Source organism: Esox lucius, chromosome 17 (genome assembly GCF_011004845.1).
Source record: "Esox lucius isolate fEsoLuc1 chromosome 17, fEsoLuc1.pri, whole genome shotgun sequence".
Taxonomy (NCBI): domain Eukaryota; kingdom Metazoa; phylum Chordata; class Actinopteri; order Esociformes; family Esocidae; genus Esox; species Esox lucius.
Window position 1 is genome coordinate 29,627,721 of NC_047585.1, and position 26,859 is coordinate 29,654,579.

At 37.8% G+C, this 26,859-nt stretch overlaps 3 protein-coding genes and 1 long non-coding RNA gene across 6 annotated transcripts; 3 read left to right on the forward strand and 1 right to left on the reverse strand.

Annotated features, from left to right (window-relative positions):
• The first annotated feature begins 424 nt into the window (after window positions 1–424).
• atf1 (activating transcription factor 1) lies at window positions 425–9,852 on the forward strand. 3 transcript variants are annotated; one of them, XM_010881290.3, is made up of 8 exons: window positions 425–596; window positions 1,775–1,875; window positions 5,063–5,182; window positions 6,509–6,606; window positions 7,169–7,308; window positions 8,162–8,341; window positions 8,533–8,677; window positions 8,867–9,852. In XM_010881290.3, the coding sequence occupies exons 2-8, from the start codon at window positions 1,780–1,782 to the stop codon at window positions 9,009–9,011; spliced, it is 924 nt and encodes a 307-aa protein (XP_010879592.2). In that variant the 5' UTR covers window positions 425–596; window positions 1,775–1,779; the 3' UTR covers window positions 9,012–9,852. The 3 variants fall into 3 exon arrangements, with proteins under 3 accessions (XP_010879592.2, XP_010879593.2, XP_010879594.2); XM_010881291.4 differs by lacking the exon at window positions 425–596 and adding an exon at window positions 1,118–1,379; XM_010881292.3 differs by lacking the exon at window positions 425–596 and adding an exon at window positions 2,435–2,530 and having other exon boundaries at window positions 1,789–1,875.
• LOC117592917 lies at window positions 5,116–19,635 on the reverse strand. Its single transcript, XR_004574652.1, has 4 exons — window positions 19,430–19,635; window positions 19,126–19,240; window positions 5,654–5,736; window positions 5,116–5,216 (listed from the first exon to the last, which is right to left on the reverse strand). It is a non-coding gene; the product is annotated as an uncharacterized LOC117592917 (long non-coding RNA).
• LOC105017013 (methyltransferase-like protein 7A) lies at window positions 13,866–17,034 on the forward strand. Its single transcript, XM_010881289.3, has 2 exons — window positions 13,866–14,420; window positions 16,130–17,034. Exons 1-2 carry the CDS (start codon window positions 13,929–13,931, stop codon window positions 16,361–16,363), a joined length of 726 nt encoding a protein of 241 aa, XP_010879591.1. The 5' UTR covers window positions 13,866–13,928; the 3' UTR covers window positions 16,364–17,034.
• LOC105017012 (methyltransferase-like protein 7A) lies at window positions 18,603–21,457 on the forward strand. Its single transcript, XM_020055394.2, has 2 exons — window positions 18,603–19,270; window positions 20,895–21,457. The coding sequence occupies exons 1-2, from the start codon at window positions 18,632–18,634 to the stop codon at window positions 21,129–21,131; spliced, it is 876 nt and encodes a 291-aa protein (XP_019910953.2). The 5' UTR covers window positions 18,603–18,631; the 3' UTR covers window positions 21,132–21,457.
• The last annotated feature ends 5,402 nt before the right edge of the window (window positions 21,458–26,859 follow it).

A 26,859-nucleotide genomic window follows, 5' to 3' on the forward strand; every position in this document is an offset into this window, starting at 1 on the left:
AAAAACAAGTCACATTCATAGCAAATATTTTTTATTATCATTACAGAGAATGTTGTTGAGGTTAAAGGGTGACTAACAAAATTATTTTCTATTGTGTTTTTTATAAGACAATCTGATAAATTGCCTTGTATTTTATTTTGATACATTTGTGTTTATGGTATTTATATTGTTTTTGCCAAACTCTGCTTGCTTAATAATAATTAGTATGTCAAAGATTAAACCTTGGGTCCCAGTAATACATTTTGGTACTCAGATTTTATTGGCAAAGGTGGTCCTGGCAACGTCATGTACTGTGTTAGGTCATCATAGGCATAGACATGATCATAGGTATGTAATGAACAACGTTTGACCAATCACTGGAAATCAAGGAAACAATTACGTCATATGTCCTTCCTGGAGCGGCGCAGGGTCCCGCCTCTTTCCTTTAAACAAAATACAGGGTTTTTTTATGTTTCCGCACCGCCCTTTTAATTACCATATTAGCAATTAGCTTGCAAGAACTTGTATTCCCGTGATTTAAACACGTTTCTAAGATAATCATCACAATTGGAATCGAACGAAGTTCTGAATAGGATCTTTTAATACGGATTTGAAAGGTAATTTAGCATCGCATATTCCGCTCTAAACTACACAGTTGTGTGTTTTCTTGCTAGCTGACTAAGTAATGTAATGGCGGCACCCCCGGTTCTCTGTCTCTTCGTCGTTGTCGTAGGGGAAGGTGTACTAATGGCTCCCCGTATCGCTGACGTCTGTTGACGCGGGTACTTGCGTGCCAGTGACTGTGTATTACTCGGTATTACACAAATTCGCTCATTGAGACAAAAGCCCACACTATGTTACCAGCTAGCTTTCTAGCTAGGGAGCATATGATGACAATGGGATAAAAATTAAGAATATCTGGGGTTTTGACCAGCAATGTTCAGTTAGCCAGCTACGGTAGCTAGATAAGTTCGTCTCTGACAATTTAGCAAACCTGCTGGCAATATACTTGGCTAGCTTTAGCGTGCACATTTGACCAATTACGCTAGCTAACACAGTTAGCTAGCTTTCCAGTTAAATCACGAATGATTGTAATGTTATGTAAATGTTTAACTGTACTTTCTTACTTCTTTTGACTACAGTTGTTAACCAAGTGAATAAATACCGTTAGCTTACAATGGTGATCAAAACGCCTTACAGTAGCTATCCAGCGAGTCAAGCTAAGTTAGAAATACACACTTTGCTAGCTTGGGTAGCCAACTACTGTAACGTTACCAAGCTAAAGGTTAAAGCTAGCATGATATCCATCACACGTTACTGCTACAATGTTTATTAGTTGGTAATATAAACGTGTAATCAAGTCCTTATTAATGAGACGGACCATATTGACCGTATCCATGGTGAGACATGAGCTGTATGTTTTGTTAATTGAAATAAAAAATTGCTTGGTTGGATGTAGATGGTCAAACATTTTTAGGTATGAGGGAGGAGGACTAGGTATTATTTCCATGGAAATGCTCAGCTTGTCTTTTCGGTGTCCACACATTAATTCCCTAGTGCCAATACACATCAGTGTCCCATCATTAAAAGAAAATGTAAATTTGACCAGTTAGCTAGTTCTTCAAGCTTTGTGTGAGTGATGGACTAGCCTAGTTAGGATCTAACAAATCTGCACACAAAGTTATGCTCTTATTAACAATGTGTTATTCTGTAAGATCTTACATGTTGTGTAACACTCCTATTTCTTTAAAATTGTTGCGGTCTTTAATGTGTCTCTGTGCATGTATCTCTGTAGTGACCATGGAAGATGTGCAGAACAGCAATGGCACTGAGACACAGACTGTCACCATCCCCACCACCATCACAGCCTCCCAGATCTCCCAGATAGCCCAACAGGTGATCTGATGATAATTAATTAGGCAGGTTTAAATTGACCCAGGTTTATTTTACAATAAATATTTGTATTCGACTAAATATGTATTCAACTAAGTGCTATTCTGAGTATATGTAAATATTTAAATGTGACTCTTATTCTGTTTAGGTAAAATGTCCCCAAGTAGTTTCAGATCTTTAGGCCTACAAGAGTTCATCTTAGTATTGCATGGACCTCATCGTTGAGTGGTCACAGACTATTAAGAGTAATGAATATACAGTCACTTCTTGCATTCTATCAGTGATGGCTTTTGTAGGCTCCCTGAGACAAATCTGGTAGGTGAGTGGATCGTACAGTTGTCATATTTACATGTAGTTTGGCTTAACTGGTAAACATTTTAGCAATTTTTTTTTTAGGAATATTATGTGCTAGCTAATTTTATTGATACAAAACAATTAAATTGGAATTTAAAGGGAATGGCAGCCAGTTCATTGTTTCATTTACTTTCTATGAGAGCTTTGCAAATGTTGTCATATCAGTGTTAATTTAAAGTGTATTTTCAATGTTTCCGACACCATGTAGAATCCGTGCCCTGAAGAATTCAGGCTGTTCTGATCTCACCTGGTAGTAGATGGTTGGTTCTTTCCACTTCTCAACAGTAGTCCAGTGTAGAGTTTGGTAATTAACTACAATTACTATAATCCATTGTACCCCACACAAACACACATACCAAATGAGCAGTAAAAGAATGATGACCTAGTGGCAGATAATCTAGCAGTTAGTGCATTTTACCAGTTACTGAAAGATCACAAAGGTTCTTCTTTGGGCAAGATCGAATCCCGAGCAGGCCAGGTGAAAGAAGCCAGACTGTTCACCCAGATTGCTCCCAGGTGCTCAGTGTGTTAGGGGTTGGTTGAAGGAGAAGGTTGTGTTGTGATTAACAAGTAAAACAAATGGAATTCTTAGCAAAAATGGACAAAGCAAATATCCACCGAAATGCAGTTTCATAGTATGTAAAATGTAAGTACACACCTAGCTTCAGTAGCTGGTATTGCCCCTTTAGATGATATACTGTGCCCTCCAGTAATATTGGCACCCTTGGTAAATATGAGCAAAATGGTAAAAATGCAAAAACATTTCTTTGCTGTTCTTTTGCTCTTGGTCTTTCATTTCATATATTCATATAAATCTTACCTTTAGTTGAAGTAAAGTTATTGGAAAAATGTATGTAAAATAAATTGTAAATGATATAAATAGGATAAACAAAAATATAAAATTTTTGGTCAGTGTCTAGACAAATGCAACAGAACAGGGGTGAGATGATGCATTTAATTAAATGATAAAATAATAAATAAACAGTAATATAACTGAAATATTAGATATTTAGATATCTAATATTAATATTAGATATAATATTACTATTAGAATAAATTATTGTTATTATTTTATGTTCTGCTTTAATGGGAAGCGGAACATAACTACATTAACACTAACCAATCAGATAAAAAACAGTCTGGCCAAGGTTCAGATTTCTGCATACTAATTCCTGGATTTCCTCTGGAAATACAAAGCAAAACTATTGAATATTTTACCTCCCAAACTAGAAAAATTCATTGTAGGATTATGTAACAAATGAAATTTACCATTTAAAATGCTGGAAATTCATTGTGTAGTTGTTCTAGATGTCATATTGGCCTGCCTAGGCATTTATGATCAGTATTATCTAGGGGGTACATTTTATTATTATTATTAAACTTTTGTATTCACTCAGTGTTTCCCCAAATAACAAATGCCTCAAGCTTCCAATGTGACTCCCCTCCATTGTTGTCTCTACAGTGCAGAGAGAAACCAACTGACTGCTGGTTACTCCTTAAAATGGAATGACTCAGTCATTTGATTTTACATTGACCAAATTCAGCATACCCATTGACATTCATGCAAAACCTACATTTCACTGATATGCCACCTGATGGCCAAAGACAGAATTTCTGCTCAGTTAGACTTCTTGCTTTTCTTTTTACTTCCTGGTGGTGTGTATTTGTGCTATAGCGCACCAGACATTGGGGCTCACAGTAGGCCAGTCGAAGAGATTAGATTAACCCCATAGTTTTTCTTTTTCTTACCCATACCCAGATTTTTTTTATTGCTGACAGTGTATTGTACTAGATTGCAGGAAGAATGTGTGAGAGCAAGGGCATTGTTTTCTTTATAAAGAATTTAGGGTCAATTAAATGTTAAAAGAAAAAAGCTAAATATTTACATTTTTGAAAGCATTTGATGCAGATGTGTGAGCAACCCAGTGTTTCAGACAGTTTAACACTACTGCCATCTAGCTGTGTGCTACAGCCACTTACCCATGTGCTGCCTTCAAATTGGTATTCAGACACAAATAACATTTTTGTACCAGAAGAAACTCTCACGACCATTCTTTCATCAGTGAAGATCCACCTTCATCTAATACAAACAGAGATAATCACAGGAAAGACATGGTAACAAGCAAGCAAGTTTATTTATATAGCACAATTCAAACATGGAAGCGATTCAATGTACTTTACAAAGAAAAAGAAAAAATAGAAAAATACAATAGCATAAAAACAAATACTCAAATGAAAACATCTAAACAGCAAGACAGAGAATCTTGTTGTTGATAAAAACATAGGAAGCTATAAAAGCTGTTAGACTAAACAGTGCAGTTAAGCAGTATGGTAGCAGTATTCAAATGATTTGTCTCCAATTGTTTGCAGTAGAAATACTAACAATCGTAGGTTAACTTAATGTGATTGCATACCATGGACAATGGACTACACTATGATTTCTGAATGTCAAAGGGTGATAAATCAGCTTCATTCAGTCGGTGAAGGGTAATGAAAAAGACCCCCGAGCCCAGTTCTGCTTCTAAACACTAACATTGACGTATACACAAAGAAACCTAAACTAGAGGAATTCAAATGAAAGGCTTGATGAAATGTTGATTACGTCAGTCACGCGTGTAAGTGTTAGGACAACATTTGAAACCGGCGTAAAAACCAAAAATGTGCACCCCTTTCAGTTCCCAAGGACCAGGATTGAAACACTGGCCTAAGACATTTGCACAGAACTGTATGTTTTAGTTTCAGAGCGGGTTGATTTGTTATATACACTATGAACAGGACAGCACAGGGTTGAATAGTCACTCCTGCATCACCCTCTAATTGGACTGTGTGTTTGCAGATGTCTTTGGGAGGCTCTCCTTTGACGGTGGTCCAGCTCCCAGGGGGTCAGTACCAGGTTCAGGGGGTGATCCAGTCGGCTCCGTCAGTCATTCAGTCCCCTCAGGTCCAGACTGTTCAGGTAAGGGGAGCTCCTCCACGACTATGTACTAGGCCTAAGGCCACAATCAATATCAGAATAACAGTGCTGATCTAGAATCCCTTTGGCCTTTGAGATCATAATGAATTTGATTAATGGGATTTTGGGACTTTATCCTATATCAGTGCTGTGATATAGGTTTTGGACATGGCCTCTGGCCTAATGTTTTAATACAATTAACTGTATTCAAAAAAATTATCCCTGTACCATTAATCCCCTGAAGTTGCCATTTATCTAAAGTGTAGCCTGTGATTAGGCTACCATAAATGACAGTACAACATTGTGTTTAACAACAACATTTTAATCCTTGTCCACACTCCAAATGTAAAGATATTTCAAAGTGTGGGCTAGGGATGAAATGGTTACCGGTTTCATTATAAACCACAGTAAAATGTCCAACAGTTAGTATTTCTGTTGCAAATTTTAATTATCATTAAAACCATGTTTGATTACCGTGGTTTGAAAAAGTCATGGTAAATGCTGTCCAGCATCAATCCAAGATTGAAGATCTTCTTAATCGAAGATGGTCACCCTCCCTGCAGAACATAAAAAAAAGAAAAGCCTCAAAAAACACTTTGACTATCTTTACATTTTTGCTTCTCCTGGTATTATTTCTAAATGTCTAGGCCTCCTAAAAGTTGGCTTTCTGGATAGGCTAACTGTTTTGTACAATAACATGAACTATTGGGTGTAATTACATATACTTTAATTTATCATGACACTCCACCTTTTTAAGGAAAAAGAGATAACGGCCAGTTTGTTAAATCTAAATATGTCTGCACTGCGCTAGTCTGAAGGGGTTTGATATGAAGGTCAAGAGTGAACCCTTGTTCTAGCATGTACCATTGAAATATTAATATTTTCAGCTAGTTGGTTAGCGACATGGCAAAAAAATACGACACCATATTATCGGCACACCACAGACTGCCTGTAACACACCACAGACTGCCTGTAACACACCACAGACTGCCTGTAACACACCACAGACTGCCTGTAACACACCACAGACTGCCTGTAACACACCACAGACTGCCTGTAACACACCACAGACTGCCTGTAACACACCACAGAGTGCCTGTAACACACCACAGACTGCCTGTAACACACCACAGACTGCCTGTAACACACCACAGACTGCCTGTAACACACCAGAGGCCTCCGCAATGGAAACATCCACTGACACTGATTTGAATAAGTCCACTAAATGGTGTCAGGTCTTCTCTGTCATTTACATTCTAGGACTCTAGGACATTCTTATATAAGCGCAACCACAGGGGATGAATAACCCACAATGTCTCCCCTCCCCAGGGCCAGGGCTCCGACAGTGATGATTCCCAGGACTCATCAGACAGTGGAGTATCTGCCCAGAAAACCAGAGAGATACTAGCTAGACGGCCCTCCTACAGGTAGTATTTTAGTGTTGAGGTTAAATTGAAGGGTAACTACTGAAAATTCTGTCTTTCCATACCCCTTCATATTTTCTAAATATGTATTCAGGTGAATTGAGGGCTAAGTACAAGATGTAGTGGTATTGCATGGTATACTGAAACGACTTGATTTGGGGAATGTGACATTTATATACTATTACATTGCAATGCCATTTGTTTTAGCTAAAGGTCCAAAGTTTGTATTGACTAGGATGACTATTAATGACAGTTTCAGCTTTTTAAGTTTTTTTTATTGATTTAGTTTTCCAGTCCAATAGCGTATAACAGACCAAGGACCTGACTAAAAGACAGATTTATGAAAAGGAAAATCCAAGTTGAATCTACACTGACTAAACTGCTCCTATGATATTCTATACAGATTCATTATTTAAGGAACTATATTCTGTTATTTAATTTAGTCTTTTAATTTTGATAGAAATTGAATCTCATTATTTAATATGGTTTTATATATCTATCAATGAACAATGTTGGTAGAATAACAACCCTGTAAAAATGTCCTGTTGTTGGTGGTGGTCTTCAGGAAGATCCTTAATGAGCTGTCTTCTGAGGAGGTGGCATCACGACATGAGGGAGAGGAAGACAACCCCGCCGCCTCTGGCATGACCACTGTGGCCACGCCCAATACACAGACCATTTACCAGACCAGCAGCGGCCAATACAGTAAGGGCTGCCTGGCTACCTAACAACACAAGTGTCCTAGCGCTACCATCGACCTGTTAGTTGTGATATTCCACCAGGTTTAGTTTTTTAGCATTACACTGTTTCCAGTCTGTCCCAGCTTTTTTTAAATGTGTTGCTGGAATCAAATTCAAAGTGACCATGTATTTTCCAAAGAAACAATAACATTTCTCAGTTTCAACATTGATGTTGTCTTGGTACTGTTTTCTAATGAATACAGGGTTTAAATGATTTGCTCATCCTTGCATTATGTGTTTCTTTACATTTAGCACAGTGTCCCGGCCTTTCTGGAAACGGGTTGTAGATTTCTGGTCAAACATGATTTTGTTCATAAATCTTTGAACGCTCTACTCCGTTATGCACATGTTGTGTTTCGGCCACTGCTGATCGTGTTTAAAATGGGATTTGTAATCCATCTAGGAAATTATGTCCTAAATTCTTTTAATTTTAGATGACAAAATGTTAGATTTTTGGTGTGCAATAAATCACAACTTCCATATACTCATGAAGTATTTTCTCACAAAAAAAGCATGATTGTTTACTGCTTTTAGCAGGGATGTTTATTTTAGTCACTGGCTTCCATCAAACCCAACCTCATTAACCAGTTAACAAACCATATGTAGAAATTAATTAACCTTGCTAAAAAAGCAATTCTACAATCTCACTGACAAAAAAGGCTGTTAAATGTGTAATGTGTAACTCTATGTAATTTCCCAACATTAATCAAAATACTATGTTCTGGAAAGCAAAGTGCTTATAGAGCGAAAATGATTATCATTATACCAACATCGATTGTATTTAGCATTTCCTCTAAGTTCCTGTTTTTCTGTACTAGTTACAATCGCCCCTAATGGAACTATCCAGCTGGCCAGCTCAGGCTCAGAGGGTCTCCAGGGTTTACAGACTCTCACCATGACCAACTCAGGCCAACAGCAGGGTACCACCATCCTACAGTATGCCCAGACACCCGATGGACAGCAGATACTCATGCCCAGCAACCAGGTGGTCGTACAGGGTAAGTATAGCTTCATGACTTGGTAAGCTTTGAGATGACATCACAGGAATAATGTACTATCATTTTCTTGTGTTGTCCGTGCAGCCTCCCTGAAGGTGTGTAAATATGCACTGATCTCTGCTCGCGGGCCACATTGGTTTTTGTTGAGATTATAAAGGGGATACTGTTTTGATTGGGCTCATCACCCTTAGGTGCAGGAGGAGAGATGCAGACGTACCAGATCCGCACGGCGCCCACGGCCCAGCAGACTGTGGTCATGACTTCCCCTGTTGGAATGTCTGAGCAGAAGAGCGGCGACCCTACCATGAAGCGGGAGATCCGCCTTGCCAAGAACAGGTGTGTGTGTGTCTGTGTGTCTGTGTGTCTGTGTGTCTGTGTGTGTGTCTGGTTGTGCGCGTGTGCGGTGATAAGGTTGCGGTGTTATTGTGTTTGTGGATGTTGTGGCAATGCCCCAGCAGTTCCTTGGTCTGTTTGGGAACCTTAAATGTAATCCCATAAAGCGGTTTCTGTGTATCTCTCTGGCAGGGAAGCGGCCCGTGAGTGTCGCAGAAAGAAGAAGGAATATGTCAAGTGTTTGGAGAACCGCGTAGCCGTTCTGGAGAACCAGAACAAGACTCTCATTGAGGAACTGAAGACGTTAAAAGACCTGTACTGTGTCAAAACAGGATAACCAGGAAAACTAAGAAGCCAGCCAATGAGCAGGACTTTAACAGCAGCAAACGGCTCAGCTCTCTCACATGGACCATGCGGGGTTAACTGGGAACACTTCATTTCAGTCCTGAAATACTACTCAGTTTTTGTTTTATACTCTCTGTTTTAACAAACGTGTCATAAACAGTGGCTATGGGAAGGTTCCATATAAAAGACAATGAAAGAGTGAGAGGTTGGCTGATTTTCAACAGATTTTTTTGTTTTTTATTGAGCTAACAATTGAATTACTAATGCTTAAATTTTCATATTTGTGTATATTTTGTGAGCACACATGATGCGTTAATTGTAAGCTTTATCATTGACATTCAATTTTCAATTGTCCCCCTTTTTCCAGAAGCAGCACCCTATTTTAAAAAAATTCTATGAATCATGTAGCAGAGAGATTCATCTGCAGTTTTTAACAACTAAAAATTTGTAGCTGAATTTTGATTGTATGATGCGTTAATGATTCATGTATTTCTTATGTGAACCAGATCCCATCTCTCCCTTTTCCCCCATGAGGAAATGTTACATGTCCCATTCCCTTCCATTGTCCACAGGGATGTAAGAGCTATTAGATAACATTGTGTAAAGATTACTTGGCTGTTACTAAGACAATCTATATCAGGGAGAACATGTCAGGATAATATTTATTTTCTATTTCTGGAGGGGTGGGGGGGGAATGAGCAAAGCAAACAAAATGGGGGAACGCAATGTGACTAATTCTATAAGTAATGGAAATAAATGTTTCAATTCTTTCAGTCTTTGCATACAGTAGACCTCAGGTTATATATTTTTAATAAAAACATAACTGAATTGTTTTTGGGGCTTTACACTATCATACTTGTTTCAAAAGCATAGCCTAGTCCTGGACTAAATGGCATGTTCAAGTGTTTATTATAAGACCAGGCATGAAAGGATATTTTACTATACCCTTTCCATAAAGGGTGCAACACATAAAAGGTTAGACGTAACAATTATTTTTATTTCTTTGTTAGTTAGCTGCAGTTAGCTAGTCATTCCAGCTCCGACTTCATTCATTTTAGGAGGGTGGATGTTGCTAGTCCACTAGTTGGCTTGCTTGTCAATTGGTTAGCTGTGACTTAACCTGCCCCAGAGCATGTTAGTTTGGAGTATTCAAAGCTTACACTGTTTTATCTCATCATTATTGCACCCACCTGGTATCCCAGGTTGAAATAAACCCCTGATTAGAGGGTTGCAATGAAAAGATTTGGAATTGGCTTGGATTTGAAAACCACTGTTTTAGAGTTAACTGTAGCATTGAAATGATCATTCATGTTTGAGCTCTTAAGACAAGTTACGCTGCTGACTGGGTACATACAGTCGTGAAACAAATGTAGTGAACCCTATTGAATTTCCTGCATATCCCTCTTCTAGAGCATCTCTTCCTGCATATCATCCCTCTTCATTCAACACATAAGTCAAACTAAATCGGCCTAGGTTGGTAATGCAAACCCCAAAAACAGTGGTATTCAAACCTGGATCTCAAAGCCAATTCCACTCCTGTTCCACAACTGTGATCAAAGTTCACATTTCTCCATAACAACACCCTGATGTACACAGCAAACGCAACATTTGAGTGGCTAAGAAAAAGAAAGATGAATGTGCTTGAGTTGCTCAACCAGAGCCCCAAGCTGAATTATTTGTGGCATGACTTGAAGATTACTGTCCACTATCCATTATACCAAAGACACTTTGAAAAACTTTGAAGGAAAATATATTGTGAATTCTAGGTGTGCAAAGTTTGAAAAGACCAATCCCATCAGCCTCAGCTTTAATTAATCACAATGGTGATTCCACCAAGCATTAACTCTAGGGTGGAGACTATTCAATTTATTATTATTTCGTTTTTTTATATTTATTTGTACACTGTTCAAAAAAATTAAGGGAACACTTATATCACACATCGAGTCTTGATGAACGAAATATATGAAATATAAAAATATTTACTGTACATTGTCATTTGTTAAGAAAAAATGACGTAACAACAGTCAATGGTAACCAAAATTACCAACCGATTGAGGGCTGATTTTAAACTCACACTGAAAATCAAAGCTGACAATTAAAACCACAGGCTGTTCCAACTTTATTACAGCAACTCATAATGTGATTCAGTAGTGTGTATGGCCCCCTTGTGCCTGTATGCACTCCCAACAATATCTGGGCATGCTCCTGATGAGACGGTGGATGGTCAGACCTGGATCAGGGCATCAATGAGCACCTGGACAGTCTGTGGGGCTACTTGGTGTCGTCGGATGCACTGATACAGTTCAGAATGAGAAAGGGAAAAACACAAGGTTTGAGCGCATGCAGGAGAAGGTCATGGAGTAGCTGCAGCAGGGCTTCTGATAGCAGGTATACAGGTGGTTGGTTGGCCAGCAGGAGGAGACAGAGCCAGTAAGAATAAAGCTCCAATGCAGAGCTGTGGACCAGTGGTATCACTCCTGGCTGCATGCACATATGGGGTTCCCTGCCAGCGATGAGTTCAATTCCCTTCACCTCTGTCTCAACCTGTTTCCCTCTGATACTGAATTGGCACTAAACCAAGTGTGCACCACTATTCCTGACAAGGTTGGTATTTATAAATGTTTAATTTAACAGGAAAGGTATCTCCATGCAACCCTCAGGCAATGCGTTGACATGAACTGTAATTATTATTAGTCCCTACACCCTTGATAACTCTGCCTCTGCTTTGTGACACTTGGGCAAACAGGCATAAAATGCACAAATGAGTGTTGGAGGGGAGGGAGAAGGAGGCCATTTGGGATTTAGCATGGAATTGAAATGGAAGTGACCCCAACCCTGATGAAAAAGAATACATACACTTGACAAATATTATCAACTAATACATCTTGGAAAGTAGTGTTTGACATTACTTTCTGTTAAGAACCAGTACAGAATTAGACTAATTATTAAAAACTTTGTGAAAAATGTACTTTTTTTAAACCACATTTGAAACTCACATTTTGGGCTGGATGTGAAATATGCTGTTTAAATTTGTATAATATAATAAAATCACTAAAATACCTGAGTTAGTCATTCAATCTAAAGTTTGAAAGCTAGTGGTTTTGTTTATATACATATTGTCACATACATGATGATGGGGTCAAACAGGTTTAATGCAAAGGGTCCAGAAAGGTACCGCTGAGTTTTACTTAATACAACTTTCCTTAAGATCTGCTGCCTCCACAAATAGTGAATCCCATTAGACATCAAGTTTTAAGTTTGTTTGAATTTCTTGCTGGATTTATTTCTTGCTGGATTTATTAATGAAAAGTGGACAATGAATTGTATCATTCAAGTAACCCAGGGGGCTTGTTTGATGTTCACAGAATGAATGACAGAATTGCATGAAAACCAGGGCTCTTTCCAGATAGTGGAAGGGCACAGTTCCTAATCATAAGACCGACCCCTGGACCCGCAAGGTGGATGTACCTATGTACCCTCAATTAATCATTCAGTTAGGGACAGGATATTATGCTGGAAGCAATACAAGTTTTACTTTCAAATTAAAAGGCCTATAATTCATTATAAAGATGGCAAATTTTTGCCAAAGTCTATTTATTTTTTTTAAGAACAATATTCAAACATTCAATGTGCACTCAGTTGGGAATGGAATAAATTGTGCTGCTTCATCTGTACTCATCATTAGGGTGTGTAGAATACCATTTCTCACTTCTCAAATGCCATTTCTCACTTCACATAGTGTGATTTTATTTCACATAGTCTTATTTTTTGTATACAAATTTGCACAACTCACTTAGATATATAGAAAATTGCATTGGGGCCATTGGGGAAGGCAGGTTAAACTGTAATTGAGTTATTTAAAGACTATATACGGATTGTACAAAACTTCTCAAATGCAATGTCTCACTTAACATAGTCTTGTTTTCCAACTATAGGTCAATATAGTTAACAAACCAGTTCTTTCAGTATTGTTTTTTTTTTTTCATGAATTAATATTTTTTTTCAACATAAAATGTCCCTTTGTTTACCGTTAACGATCTTTATAAGGAATTATACACATTGCAACGGAGAATAGATTTTTCTGTATGAGTCAATATGTATTTAATATCCATTGAGTTACATTGTGGCCAATGGGATGGGCGGAGTAAAATACCAGCAACAATTGCAAATACACAGTGCCCCTTGATTTCTTTGCATATAATCTCTGTATAGAGTGTCTTTGACATTTCCTACAATACATTCACTGCGGCATATAGAATAGTTATTTTTTTATAGGGCAGTATATATTTCATATACAGTAATTTGCATTGTGGCCAATGGTGTGGGTGGAGTAAAATACCAGCAACAATTGCAAATACACAGTGCCCCTTGATTTCTTTGAATATAATCATTGTATAGAGTCTCCTGAACATTTCCTACAATACATTCACTGCGGCATATAAAATAGTTTTTTTCTGTATGAGTCAATATGTATTTCATATCCATTAAGTTACAATGTGGAAAAAGAGGGTGTGGAAATATTGTGTTGCTAGATGTTGCACACCATTCCCCATGATTAGACAGGTTTGTGTTATTCTACACACTCTCCTGAACATTCCCTACGTTGCTTTCTCTGTGGAATATTCAATAGTTTATGAGCTATGAAGCAATAGGTATTCCATATTCAGTCATTTAAATACCCACTTTTTATTGAAATTACTCTTAACTATGATCATATTTGAATTGTTGTCATTTTGAGAGGTACATGTTCTTAAACAATTAATAAAGTCAATTTGTCAGTTTTTAAGTAATTCGTTGGTCTCTTTTATTTTGAAAAATTCCAGATTTTCGTGACCCGGAAGTGTTTCTTTAATGTTGCTCACAAGACGCAGATACAAGATTTGTAAGTCGACAACTGCACAGAAGAACGATGACTATTTGTATGCATTTCTTCACGCTTATTGTCAAGGTGTTAACCTTGCCTCTTAAACTGATGGAAGCGGTTGGCATGTATGGCATCTACAAGCGTTTCTTTCCGTTTGTTATTTACAAGCTATCTGCCTCTTACAACGTCAAAATGAAAGAAAAAAAGATGGACCTTTTCAGTAATCTTTCCGATTTTAAAGGAAACAGACCGCTTCGCATTTTGGAGATTGGCTGTGGAACCGGGGCGAACTTTGAGTTCTTCCCACCTGGTTCCAGTGTGATTTGTGTTGACCCTAATCCGCACTTCAAGAAGTATCTGCAAAAGAGCATGTCTGTCAATGATCACATAACTTTCGAAAGCTTTGTTGTAGCTGCAGCAGAGGACATGGGGGCAATGAAAGATAACTCAATGGACGTGATCGTTTCCACGCTGGTGCTATGTTCTGTTGACGACACACCGCGAACATTACGTGAGGCGCATCGCATATTAAGGCCTGTACGTCAACATTTTGAGCCAATGTGGTTTAGTATTACAATATGAGGCTAATATAAATTAGATTAGTTTAAATTTCATTGAAAAAAGTCAGATAGACAGATAATACATTTTTTTTTAAACATCAGTGAAAATGTAAAATTGTAATTAGGAATGGACCGTTAAAATCAGTAATGAATCCCGTACCTGATTCTACACAAAAACAAACATGGGACTTGAGAAATGTATCCACTAAAAAAATTATTTTACAGAACTTCAGATGCAGCAGACAGTTCTAGGTGGCAATGTTTTGTACAAAACATGTTGAGTATTATTTCAAGGGGTAGAAGGTACATTACATTTTTCATTGATGTGGTTTTGCTTACTAGCCTCACATGAAAAATTTACTAAAATACTCATATTGACACCAGGTTTTGAATAGGATATGTGCCACAAATATTAAAGCTTTTGGTAACTGTGCCCAGGAAATAACACCAAAGCTTTGCACTTCATGCCATGCCTGTTGACTACTTACAGATTAAGGACACTATTGGTCATTTGGGGTTACTGTCCCTTTAAACATTTACTTGTTGTATTTCTTAATTTACATGCATCAACCCTCAAAATCAGACAAACTAATATGATAATTAGTAACACACATCTCTTTTTCATTGTATTTTATTGCCCAAACTCCATACATATTGCTTTGTGTCATCATAGCAATTCTGAAGTCACGTCAGGTGACTGAGGATGGAGAAAACAGGTGATCACTAGATGTCGTTGTATACCCATATTTAGAGCAAATGCACTGTACTTTTCTTCACTGACTGGCTATTTTGCTGTATGTATATGTTTTTTTTTAAATTACTTTATACTCAGCAGGTAGGGCCTTATGCAGGCTACTTGGTTTAATCCTTCTCTCTTATAAAGCATGTATTGATAGTATGCTCTATTTCCTTTTTTCCTACATTGCTTTATTTCTTATTTAATTTAATGTACAAATCAAAGCATTAGTGACCTTTAACATAAACCAGACATCTGCATTAGACAGCAAGTGGGGATTATTGGTTACAATTGGTCTGCTGGCCAGGTAAAGTTCTCTTATATTCTATTTACCTAGCGGTTAGCTGGTGATAAACTTGTGGGAAATAATAGCTGCAATAGGCCTGCTATGTGAAATATTTCTACTAACATTTCTTTTCACTGTTCTTCCACAACAATTCATTTGATGTGTTCACGGCCATCTCCAGACATAAGCAACATAATGATTGAGTTTCATTTTTGTTTCTGCTACTAAACTTAGTAGTAACAATAGTAATCATGGCTGAATACTGGACAGGCAGTCAGGCATGTGCCCAGGGTTGGTTAGATTTAAAATATTGTTTGTCATTCTCCCTCATATCATAAGGAAATGGGATAAGTCATGACAAAAATTGTGTAGGATTGTAGTAAATTAACTAACAACTGCCATTTCCTCTTCTGTAAATTGCATGACATTTCATATGAAACTGCTAAATGAGTTCTCAACTAACTAATTTAAATCTGATTGGGCCAATTTGCTGATTTAATTATCCAAAACGTCACAAGATACTGGGAAACTAGTATACTACTGTCCTGGCCATCCTATTTTCTCAGGAGCTAGTTATAGATGTTTTTCTAGAAAACAGTGGGGTCTGGAGGATTGGAAAAGAGATGCACTATTGGTAATTTTTATTGTTTTCAATAACCAACAGGGTGGTGCTTTCTACTTCTTGGAGCATGTAGTGGCTGACCCCTCTTCCTGGACATACTTCTTCCAGCATGTGCTTCAGCCATTGTGGTACTACTTTGGGGATGGATGTGAGCTTATCAGGGCAACATGGAAAGATCTGGAGGCTGCTGGATTCTCTGAACTCAAACTGAGGCACATCAGCACACCGCTCAGTTACTTGGTCAAACCACATGTTATGGGCTATGCTGTCAAGTAATATATGACAACCTTCCTGGTCTAGGCCTATTCCAACAGCTGTTTATTGATGCCTAAGTATTCAGAGAAAATCAAACCTATTTGAATATGTGGATGTCATACATCACAGTACCAGTCAAATGTTTGGACACACCTTCTCATTCTGGGGTGTTTCTTCATTTTTCCTATTTTCCACACTGTAGAATAATATTGAAGACAACAGAACTATCAAATAACATATGCAGTCATGTAGTAACCAAAAGTGTTAGACAAATCAAAATATATTGATATTTTAGGTTCTTCAAAATAGCCAACCTTTGCCTTGATGACAGCTTTGCACACTCTCTGAGATGTTGTGTTTCTTCTTTGCTCTATGTATGAAACAGCCAGCACTAAACATTCACTATAGAACGTCACAGACATCAGACTCTCACGTACAGTGCCAAGTGAAAGGCTTACAGATTTAGTTGCCTTGAATTTTTAGCCTAACGCACTGTCTCCAACCTATTCTGAGCCTAAAAATTGAACAGTTAAAACAAGGACTTACCATATTACATTAATGGTGTTTTGTGGTAGATTTGAAAGAGCTGGATATTTTTTTTTACATATACACTGAGCAAAAATTTAAATGCAAAATGTATAGTGTTGGTCCCATGTTTCATAATCTTGAATTAAAAGATTACAGAAATTTTACATTTGCCGAAAAAGTGTTTCTTTCATTTTGTATAATAATTTGTTATATCCTATAAATGTGTGGATATAACAATTTCTCCTTCGGTAAGATAATCCAACTGACAGGTGAGGCATATCAAGAAGCTGATAAAAAAATATGATCATTAAAAATGTGCTTATTGTGCTAAGGACAATAAAAGGCCACTCAAAAATTATGTCTCCAGTTTTAGGGGACATTCAATTGGCATGTTTACAGCAGGAAGGTCTCCCTTGAAGAATTTCTGCACAAACTGTCAGAAACCGTCTTAGGGAACCTTGTCTGCATGCTTGATATCCTCATCAGGGTCTTGACATGACTGCACTTTGGTATTGTGACTTCAGTGGGGAAATGCTAACCTTTGATTTATTCCCTATGCTGATGTTTAAAACAAGGGATGCATTTACAAGACAATATACAAGCACCTCCAGAATCATTAGCACCCTTAAAAAGATGAGCAGAAAAAGGATAACCCTGACACCAGAACAAGACCTGGTGTGCATGGCCAAAGAGTTGTATATTCATGTCATCCAATGAATGTAAAAGCATGGAGTTTGCAAAACAGCATTGATGGAACCTGTGCTTTGATCAGACCTTTCCATTAAGTTGACTGACAACACATTATCATTTATAGCAACAACCTGGGGAATAATTACAGGAATAAGGGGATTGAACCTGTAGATGATGAGGAAGCAATGTTGATATGAGAGCCTGATTGGAAATGCCCATGACACAGGAGTTAACAACCCTGCTCTTACAATCAGTAGGATCTTTAGTGACATAGGGCAAAGTCGCCTTCGGGGGCTGTATGGCACTGTAAACAGATGTACACAGAACACAGCGAAACAAGTAAAAATAGGTTTGGGGGATGTATCCATTGCATAATCAAATAACTTGTTTATTTTTTATATAATGGTGTTTCATAAAAGTGTTAAGTTTAAGTGTCTTTTGCAATTCATTCCAGTCATCAGTACTGGCGAACAGATTGATGACCGAAGGAAGTGTTGGTTTTAGGACTGACAAATATGAGATATCAACCAGAGTGCAGCTTTCTACTGGATTAGCAGATGGTGAGAAATTAGCTAAAGTAGAGGGGACATTTATCTAATAGGGACTAATAAGTCTGGGGTCAGTTAACCAGAGTATAAAAGTCACACTGATGTGTGTTGAAGTGTGGTAAATTGCATCACATTTATTGAAAACTGTTTTAGTGACAAAGCTGAAGACTACGGCGCAGGATGCATATTTTTACAAGAGTATACTTGGGTGTGGGTGAGGGATGCCTTGTGGAACTAACCAATTCAGATTTTTATTTAAGACTGAAGGTGTGTGATATACACTGATCAGCCAAAACATTATGACCACTCACAGGTGAAGCGACTAACACTGATCATCTCCTAACAAGGGCACATGTCAAGATATGGGTGATTAGATGGGAATCAAACCATCAGTTCTCATATTCAACTTGTTGGATGCAGGAGAAATGGGCAGGAATAAAGGCCTGAGTGACTTCTACAAAAACACTGGTGTTCTTAAGAACACACCGAGAGAAGTTGTGATGCACCTGCTCTATTTAAAGGCATGATGATAAATTACCAGATTAGCACCTTCCATTTGACCATCCCTGCACTCTGTTACGCCTTGCAACTAGATAAATCCTACCCAGCCTGCCGGCAGCCTGCAGTTCAAACGAGACGTTTCACTGGAAAGATGACACTTCTTATAATGAATATTTTGATGAACTTCTGCAAGCTAATTATTTTGACAATAACTCTGCCCTTCCAACTAATGGAGGTTTTGGGTTTATATAGGATGTACAAGCGTTTGTTTCCACTTCTTGCTTACAATATCACTTTTTCATACAATGAAAAAATGCATGAAAACAAGAGGAACCTTTTCCGAAACTTGTGCAAATTCTGCAGCACGGACAGTACCCTTCGACTTCTGGAGATTGGCTGTGGTAGCGGAGCCAACTTCAAATACTACCCGTATGGTTGCACGGTTATTTGCACAGACCCCAACCCTTACTTTGAGAAGTACTTACAGATGAGCATGTCAGCGAACAACCACCTTACCTATGAACGCTTTGTCGTTGCATCAGGAGAAGACTTGACCGTAGTCGAAGACAAGTCGGTGGATGTTGTCGTCTGCACGCTGGTGCTGTGTTCCGTCAACAACGTGCCACGTGTACTAAAAGAGGCACAACGGATACTCAAAAAAGTAAGTTAATCATGTACAATGTTAGTTTGTGTGTCACAGGCCAGGAAAAGGTAGCCTGTAAACACAGTAAAACACATTGCTGCAAAATTTGGTAAATAGTATTTTTTCTGTCGAAACCGAAGGTAATGTGTTATAATTTCAAGATCAATTCTTACTTACTTGATCTGTATAAAAAAACAAAATTCCATCAATGTTACAATTGCTATTACAAGATTCTTCTCTGTAATGGAATTGACACTGTGCTCCAGCTAGCACAACGTTGTCCTTGTGGTAAAAGTTAAGCTTAGTTGGAAGTTAAGTCCTGGGTATTTTTAGACACCTACAGCTGGTGATGCCAAATCCCATGTTATCCTTTTGGTAAAAGTTAAGCTTGTAGTGAAGTTGAAAATATTAGCCCAATATAGATGTCTACGTTGGGCCAATTTGTAATTTGTTCGTTGTGTCCACATTGATCCCAAGGCACTTCCACAGTATCCCAGTGTGGGCAGCACATATGTGGGTAAAGTCAGGCTAATGTCATGCAGGATGACATTAGCTCAACATACAGCCATAACAATTTGTCCCCCTAATCTTTCAGTTATTTTTTTGCAATTATCAATGCCAAAATACCTATTTTCTAAAACAGGTAAATAGCTAATAAACAAGAAAAAATAATAATAAATTTTGCTTCTGATTTTTATTTAACGATATGATAATAAAAAACAGTTGCACCCATTAAAGCTCTGACTCTGTGTTATGTAGTTTGTATCTGAACTGGACATTACTCAATGAGGTATCAACCAGCAAGGTGGTATGTGGTCATTGATTGCATGGCTTTATTTTGAACATTTAAAATAATCACATACATTTTCTAAGGGGCCCAGCTTGGATGAATAAACAATTGAGCATTCCTGCACAGTTTGTGCCCAAGCTAATTAACATTTGTTTGCTGTTATAAGGTTAGAAATCTGAAGCACACTCGGGTCACATGTGCAAGACAATAATTCAAAACACAAGTCTACATCAGATTGGCTGAAACAGTTTTGGGATGGCCAAGTCAACAGCAATACCTAAACTTAAAGGGGTATTTCACTATAGCACAACGACTTGTACCAATTGCTTATGTTACCAATAATACATTAGTGTGGTAAAAACAACTGTAGTAATAACCATAAGCCAACGCAAAAACTGTAGCAAGTCTTACCAATTGAAACAAATCATAACTACATTCATTTTCAGATCTTGCTTGATCAATACACAAAGTGACATAATGATATGTACTTTTTGGAGCACAGTAAATTAACCTTGCTTCTCCTGACAATTTTTTGTGAAACATCTCACTGGCCAAAAGTTCCCAGACATGAGAAACACCACCTGAAGGTCCCCCAGAGGATAAAGTTCCCCTTTAACTAAGATTTGTGGAAGGATCTGAAATGAACAGTTCCGGCTCAAAAACCTACAAATGTTGCTGTTAAAGCAGTTTTGCATGAATTAGTGGGCCACAATTCTAAACCAGTTATTAAGTGTAAGTGGACAATTACGTTTTTAAGTAAGTTTCTCATTTTTAATTACCAGACACCTATTTTTGATTTATTTGACTTGTATGAAATGAGAATAGAATCAACCCGTTCTTTTTGTCCAACAGGGTGGTGCTTTCTACTTCTTGGAGCATGTAGTGGCTGACCCTTCGTCTTGGACATACTTTTTCCAGCATGTGCTTCAGCCAATGTGGTACTACCTCGGGGATGGCTGCATGGTTACCAATGCAACGTGGAGAGATCTGGAGGCTGCTGGGTTCTCTGAGATCCAGCTCATACACATAGAAGCACCACGGGTCACTTTTATGATCAAACCGCACATTCTTGGATACGCCATCAAGTGAATTTATCTGCATATTTTATACTCTGAATCAAATAAATTCATTTCGTAAATATCTGGAAATCGGTTAATATTTTCTTCACTGTGAAAATAACTTCCAACTATTCACAATTATTTTTTCCAGTGGTTATTATTGCTGTTCCCTCTCACCAAGGACATCCACTGTTCCGAACAAGTTTGGTTCATTTGGTAGAGTATGGTGTTAGCAACGCCCCCAGATTGTGGCTTTGATTCCCACTGAGAACCAGAAAGCAATTTCTGATAACTGCTCACCCATAACTGTTTGAAAAAAATGTGTACTCTAAATAAATAAATCTACTTTTTGAAATATGTCGAATTTTGATTAATCAGTTTAGTCTACATCTATTCACCACACAGTTAAATCTGAATTGCAGTATAACTTCTTATTCTAATGCAACCCTGTTTTCAAAAAAGTTAGGACGCTGCATAAAATGCAGAACCAGAATGCAATGGTGTGCAAATCATTTATCCCTATATTTTATTGAGAAAACATATTAAATGTTATTGTTTTTATAAAAATCGAGTTAGGTCTGGAAATAATTGGACGCTGACACATATTTTGGTATTTTGGCTGTTTTCCTAAATATATTCAAGTGACGGTTAAATAATGAATGTGGGCTTAAAGTGCAGTCTCTCAGCGTTAATTTGAGGGTATTCACATCCAAATTGGAGGAAGGGTTTAGGAATTACAGTTCTTTAATATGTAGCCCCCTCTTTTTCAAGGGACCAAAAGTAATTGGACAGTTGTGGGCTATTCCTTCATGATTTTCCTCCATAATTTCTTTATATATTTGGCAGGTAAAAGGAGTTAATTCCATGTGTGGCATTCACATTTGGAAGCTTGCTGTGAACCCACAACATATGGTCAAAAGAGCTTTCAGTGCAAGTGAAACAGGCCATCCTTAGGCTGCAAAAAAAATGAAATCCATCAGAGAGACAGCAGGAACTCTAGGAGTGGTCAAATCAACAGTTTGGTACATTCTGAGAAAAAAGAATGCACTGGTGAGCTCTGCACCACAAAAAGGCCTGGACGTCCACGGAAGACAACAGTGGTGGATGATCGTAGGATCCTTTCCATGGTAAAGAAAAACCCTAACAACATCCAGCCAAGTGAAGAACACTCTCCAGGAGGTAGGCATATCATAATCCAAGTCTACCATTAAGAGGCGACTTCACAAAAGCAAATCTGACAGTGCAAAGCATTCAAAAGCCTCTAGAATAGAAATGCCAGACTTTGCCAAAAAACATCTAAAAAGTTACAGTTCTGGAACAGCATTCTTTGGACAGATGAAACTAAGATCAACCTGTAAAAGAAGGATGGGAAGAAAAAAGTATGGAGAAGGCTTGGAAGAACTCATGATCCATACTACATCATCTGTAAAACACGGTGGAGGCGGTGTGATGGCATGGCCACGCATGGCTTCCAATGACACTGGGTCACTAGTGTTTATTGATGATGTGACAGAAGACAGAAACAGCTGGTTGACTTCTGTAGTGTATAGGGATATATTGTCTGCTCAGATTCAGCCAAATTCAGCAAAGTTGATTAGACGCTGCGTCACTTTACAGGTGGACAATGACCCAAAACATACTGCAAAAGCAACCCAGGAGTTTTTAAGGCAAATAGGTAGAATCTCTTTTTATGGCCAAGTCAATCAATGGTTCTCAACCTGATCAAGCATGCATTTCACTTGCTGAAGACAAAACTTAAGGCAGAAAGACCCACGAACTCACAACAACAGAAGACAGCTGCAGTAAAGGCCTGGCAAAGCATCACAAAGGAGGAAACCCAGCGTTTGGTGATGTCCATGCGTTTCAGACTTCAAGCAGTTATTGCCTGCAAAGGATTCTCGACAAAATATTCAAAAATGAAAATTTTATTTATGATTGTGTTAATTTGTCCAATTACATTTAAGGCCCTGAAATAAGGGGACTGTGTATTAAAATGGTGGCAATTCCTAAATATATACTGTATATATTATTGTTCAAACCCTTGAATTAAACCTGAAAGTCTGCACTTCAATGGCATCTTGGTTTGTTTCATTTCAAATCTATTGTGGTGGCGCACAGAGATACATTATAAAAATTGTGTCAGTGTCATCCCTTTGATCAGGGATGAAGTTTTGAGAGTCGAGGAAAGGTCCTCAGAGATGTGGACATCCAGGAATTTGAGAGAAGGGCTGATCCCCAAACATGGAGTTTGTTGACCAGCTGGGGGGGGTGTAGCCGGTTGCTTCAGCACTGGCACAATGGTTGCGGTCTTGAAGCATGCTGGAACAACCGCCTGGGACTGTGACAGGTTGAAAATGTCAGTAAAGAACTCTGCCAGCTGCACAGCTGCTCTGAGCACACGCCTGGAGACGCCATCAGGACCAGCAGCCTTGCATGCATTCACCCTGCTCAGTAAGCTACCTGATGTCTTTTGGGCTGCTGCCGTGAGAAAAAATATGGGACAGACCATTTGAGTCAAATAGGGGGGTTCAGTCTGAAACATAAATAATGTGTTGGGAGGCATGATTTCATTTCAGTCACATTTTGAGTAACATGATTAGATCTTAAGACAAAAAGTTATTATAAAAACTATGTATTATCACAGTTTTTTACGTTTTATTTATATTACAGTTTTATTTCAGTTTGATTTACCATGGACCCTAGGCCCTCTTTACCCAGCAACCCAACTTTTTTGGAAACGGGTTGTAGAATAGTCTTGTGTACATGCATTGGTCAATTGGTTGAACATGGTGCAGAATAACAAATCAGCCTTTTTCTCCCAAAATTCTACTACTAAATTCTAGCTTATTCTTAAACCCGCTTTAATGCTCTATCAAACAACAAAAATAATAAGCTACCAAAAGAGCTGCATGACATAATACTTAATATAGAATAGTTTGATTATTTGTTTTCTGTCTTTTGTGTATTTTCTTATTGTATTGCCCATGTACTTATATTTTCGATATTATAGAATAAACAATATTCTAATTGATATATTTGTATTTTGTTAAGAATACTAATTATTGTAAAGAAAATGTGTATTTTCTATAAAAATATATTTTGACATGCCAATAGAGTACAGTAATACTATGGGTGGGTTTTGCAGACACAGATTAAGCTTAGTCTAGGACTAAAAATACAAGCTCAATGGGATTTTCTATTGAACTTGACTCTAGTCCTAGGCTAGGCTTAATCCGTACATCTACGAAACTGGCTCTATATGTCACAGGTTAAATTTGGGGTTGTTGGGGAATTGCTGTAAATGTGATGTGACATGAGGCTGGAATCTCTATGTGGAGGTCCTTAGCTGGTGAAGTTACACCTGGTCTGTGGTATTGATGCCGGTTGATGGATTATGGTAGAAAAATAAACATTAAATTCTCTGGCAACAGCTCTGGTGAACATTCTTACAGTCAGGATGCCAATTGCAGTCTCCCTCAAACCTGAGACATCTGTGGCTATTGTGACAAAATTGCACATTTTAAAATGGCTCTTCACTTTCCACAAGGTGAAATGTGATAATCATGCTGTTTTATCAGCTTATTTATATTGCTACCCTTTTCAGGTGGATGGATTATCTTGGCAAAGGAAAAATGCTAACAGGAATGTGAAAAGCATTCTCACATAATTTAAAATAAATATGCTTTTTTGATGTTCGATTATAGCTCCTTGAGCATGGGACCAACATGTTTCTATTTCTGTTCGGTGTAGATACAACAAATAATACCTATAACACCTTCCCCCTTAAGCCAACAAATATATCCCATGTATTTGCTGGACACATTTGCTTGTAACCCAGCTAAAACAACTCTTGATATTGCACCAGGTTTAGTTTTTTAGCATTTTGTATATCAACTATTCTTTTGCTGCCCCTGTCCCAGCTTTTTTGAAACATGTTGCTGGCATCAAATTCCAAATGGGTATATATTTTTCAAGAAACAGTACAATTTCTTTGTAAAGTTTTCTGTTGAATATAGGATTTAAATTAGGGGTGGGCAAACCCAAGGCCCATCTGGCCAGTTATAGGTAATAAAACAGTTTGGAGGAGGAGTAAAACATAGCTCACCAGCCCATTCTTATACATCTGAATCTAAATTTACATTATTTAGGCATTGTAATGGACCTACTGTATAAATGTTTTAATTATTGCCCTTTTCTGGCCTGGAAGTAATTTATGATTAACAAATTACAAAACAAATGTGGCCCTCCAATTAATTTCTAAATCCTGGAGCCAAAAGGTTTGCCATCCCCTGGTTTAAATGATTTGTACATCATTGCGTTCTGTTTTTATTAAAATTTTTCACAGTGTCCCAGCTATTTTAGAAATGGGGTTGTACTATAAAACATACCAAAACACTGAGTTTCAATAAGCAGATCAACAAACTGTTGCTACAATAATCATATATCTGTTAAAACATAAATGGAATCATATTTCCTTGGGATGGCAAACCATATTTCCTTCCTTATATTTGACCAGGTAAGTTGATTGAAAACAAAATTTAATAAACAATGATGACCTGGCCAAAGCAGAATATTGCCAAACAACCCTCAGATACCATTAAATACAATCAAAATTATATGTATAACAAATTACACCATAAGAACTGGTGAACACCTGTAAATACAGATGGATAAGGTGCTTGAACAGATAGCAGACAATTCTTTTTTGGAGTAAGGAATAAAGATTGTAAAACTTAAAAGTTTCATGCCACTCATTGACAACTGTGAACTGAAATGAATGAAGGCCAATGAAAGTATGGGTTTAGGTGTGTTCCCTCTAAAGACACGCAGATGTTCTTCACAACCCCAGATTTCCTCATGGGTTTCTCACCATTTGAGGGAACATTGGTGCCGAAGTATCCAATTATCAGAGGAAAGGTGGCAACATGTTTCCAAATATAAGTCATTTGTTTCTCAGATATAATAAATTATTATATCAGAGAAATATAAATTTATTACAAATTATTATAATAAATTATTTCTAAATACAGTGTATTTTTCAATTCGCTGAGCCATCTTTTCAAGATAAATGTTGTTCTCAAACATGGACATTCTCAAGGTTACATGTCCATCTCCTGGGACATTAGAATTCTGTTGGCATAATTCTCAGTATCATCAAGAAGTTTGCAGCTTATAATCAACCCCCTAGGTCGACCTCAGAAATCACTGAAAGTTCATTTGAATGATTGAATAAGCACCATGCACAAGAGCCAAAGATCTCTAAGCTTTTCTTTTCACGCTTATTTAACGAGGCAAGATGATTAACAACATTCAACCAAGTGTCCAGACACTGGGTCTCTGTCCAAGGTCATAGGTCTTCCACCAGGACAATGATGAAGCCAAAGACACTTAGAGAAAGGCCTCAGGAATCGCTAAGGAAAAACGCTATACTGTAATGAGTCCAGACCTTAATCCCATAGAAAACATATTGAGGGAGCTGAATTTAGCAGTTCAGCAAAGACACCTTTGAAACATTTGCAGAACTGGAGTGGTTTGCAGCTGAAGAGTGGGCCAAGAGGCCAGTAAAGATTTCAGGAAGCATACTTATGGTTACAATAACTGTTTAACTGCTGGAATCTTTGCCAAAGGATGTGTAACAAAATATTAGATCTTGGTTGCTAATAATTTTGTCCATGATATTTATATTGTCTTCAATGGCCACACCTCAGACTCAACTGCAGTTACACAGGGTGCCCCAGACAAGGTTGGAAATAATGATT

Excerpts from the sequence above, each read along its gene's own strand:
- atf1 (XM_010881290.3), top strand. The coding sequence starts at position 1,780 with ATGGAAGATGTGCAGAACAGCAATGGCACTGAGACACAGACTGTCACC. Across the intron at positions 6,607-7,168 it reads GCTAGACGGCCCTCCTACAG|GAAGATCCTTAATGAGCTGT; the intron begins GTAGTATTTTAG and ends GGTGGTCTTCAG. Across the intron at positions 8,678-8,866 it reads ATCCGCCTTGCCAAGAACAG|GGAAGCGGCCCGTGAGTGTC; the intron begins GTGTGTGTGTGT and ends TCTCTCTGGCAG.
- LOC105017013 (XM_010881289.3), top strand. The coding sequence starts at position 13,929 with ATGACTATTTGTATGCATTTCTTCACGCTTATTGTCAAGGTGTTAACC. Across the intron at positions 14,421-16,129 it reads CGCATCGCATATTAAGGCCT|GGTGGTGCTTTCTACTTCTT; the intron begins GTACGTCAACAT and ends AATAACCAACAG.
- LOC105017012 (XM_020055394.2), top strand. The coding sequence starts at position 18,632 with ATGATGATAAATTACCAGATTAGCACCTTCCATTTGACCATCCCTGCA. Across the intron at positions 19,271-20,894 it reads CACAACGGATACTCAAAAAA|GGTGGTGCTTTCTACTTCTT; the intron begins GTAAGTTAATCA and ends TTTGTCCAACAG.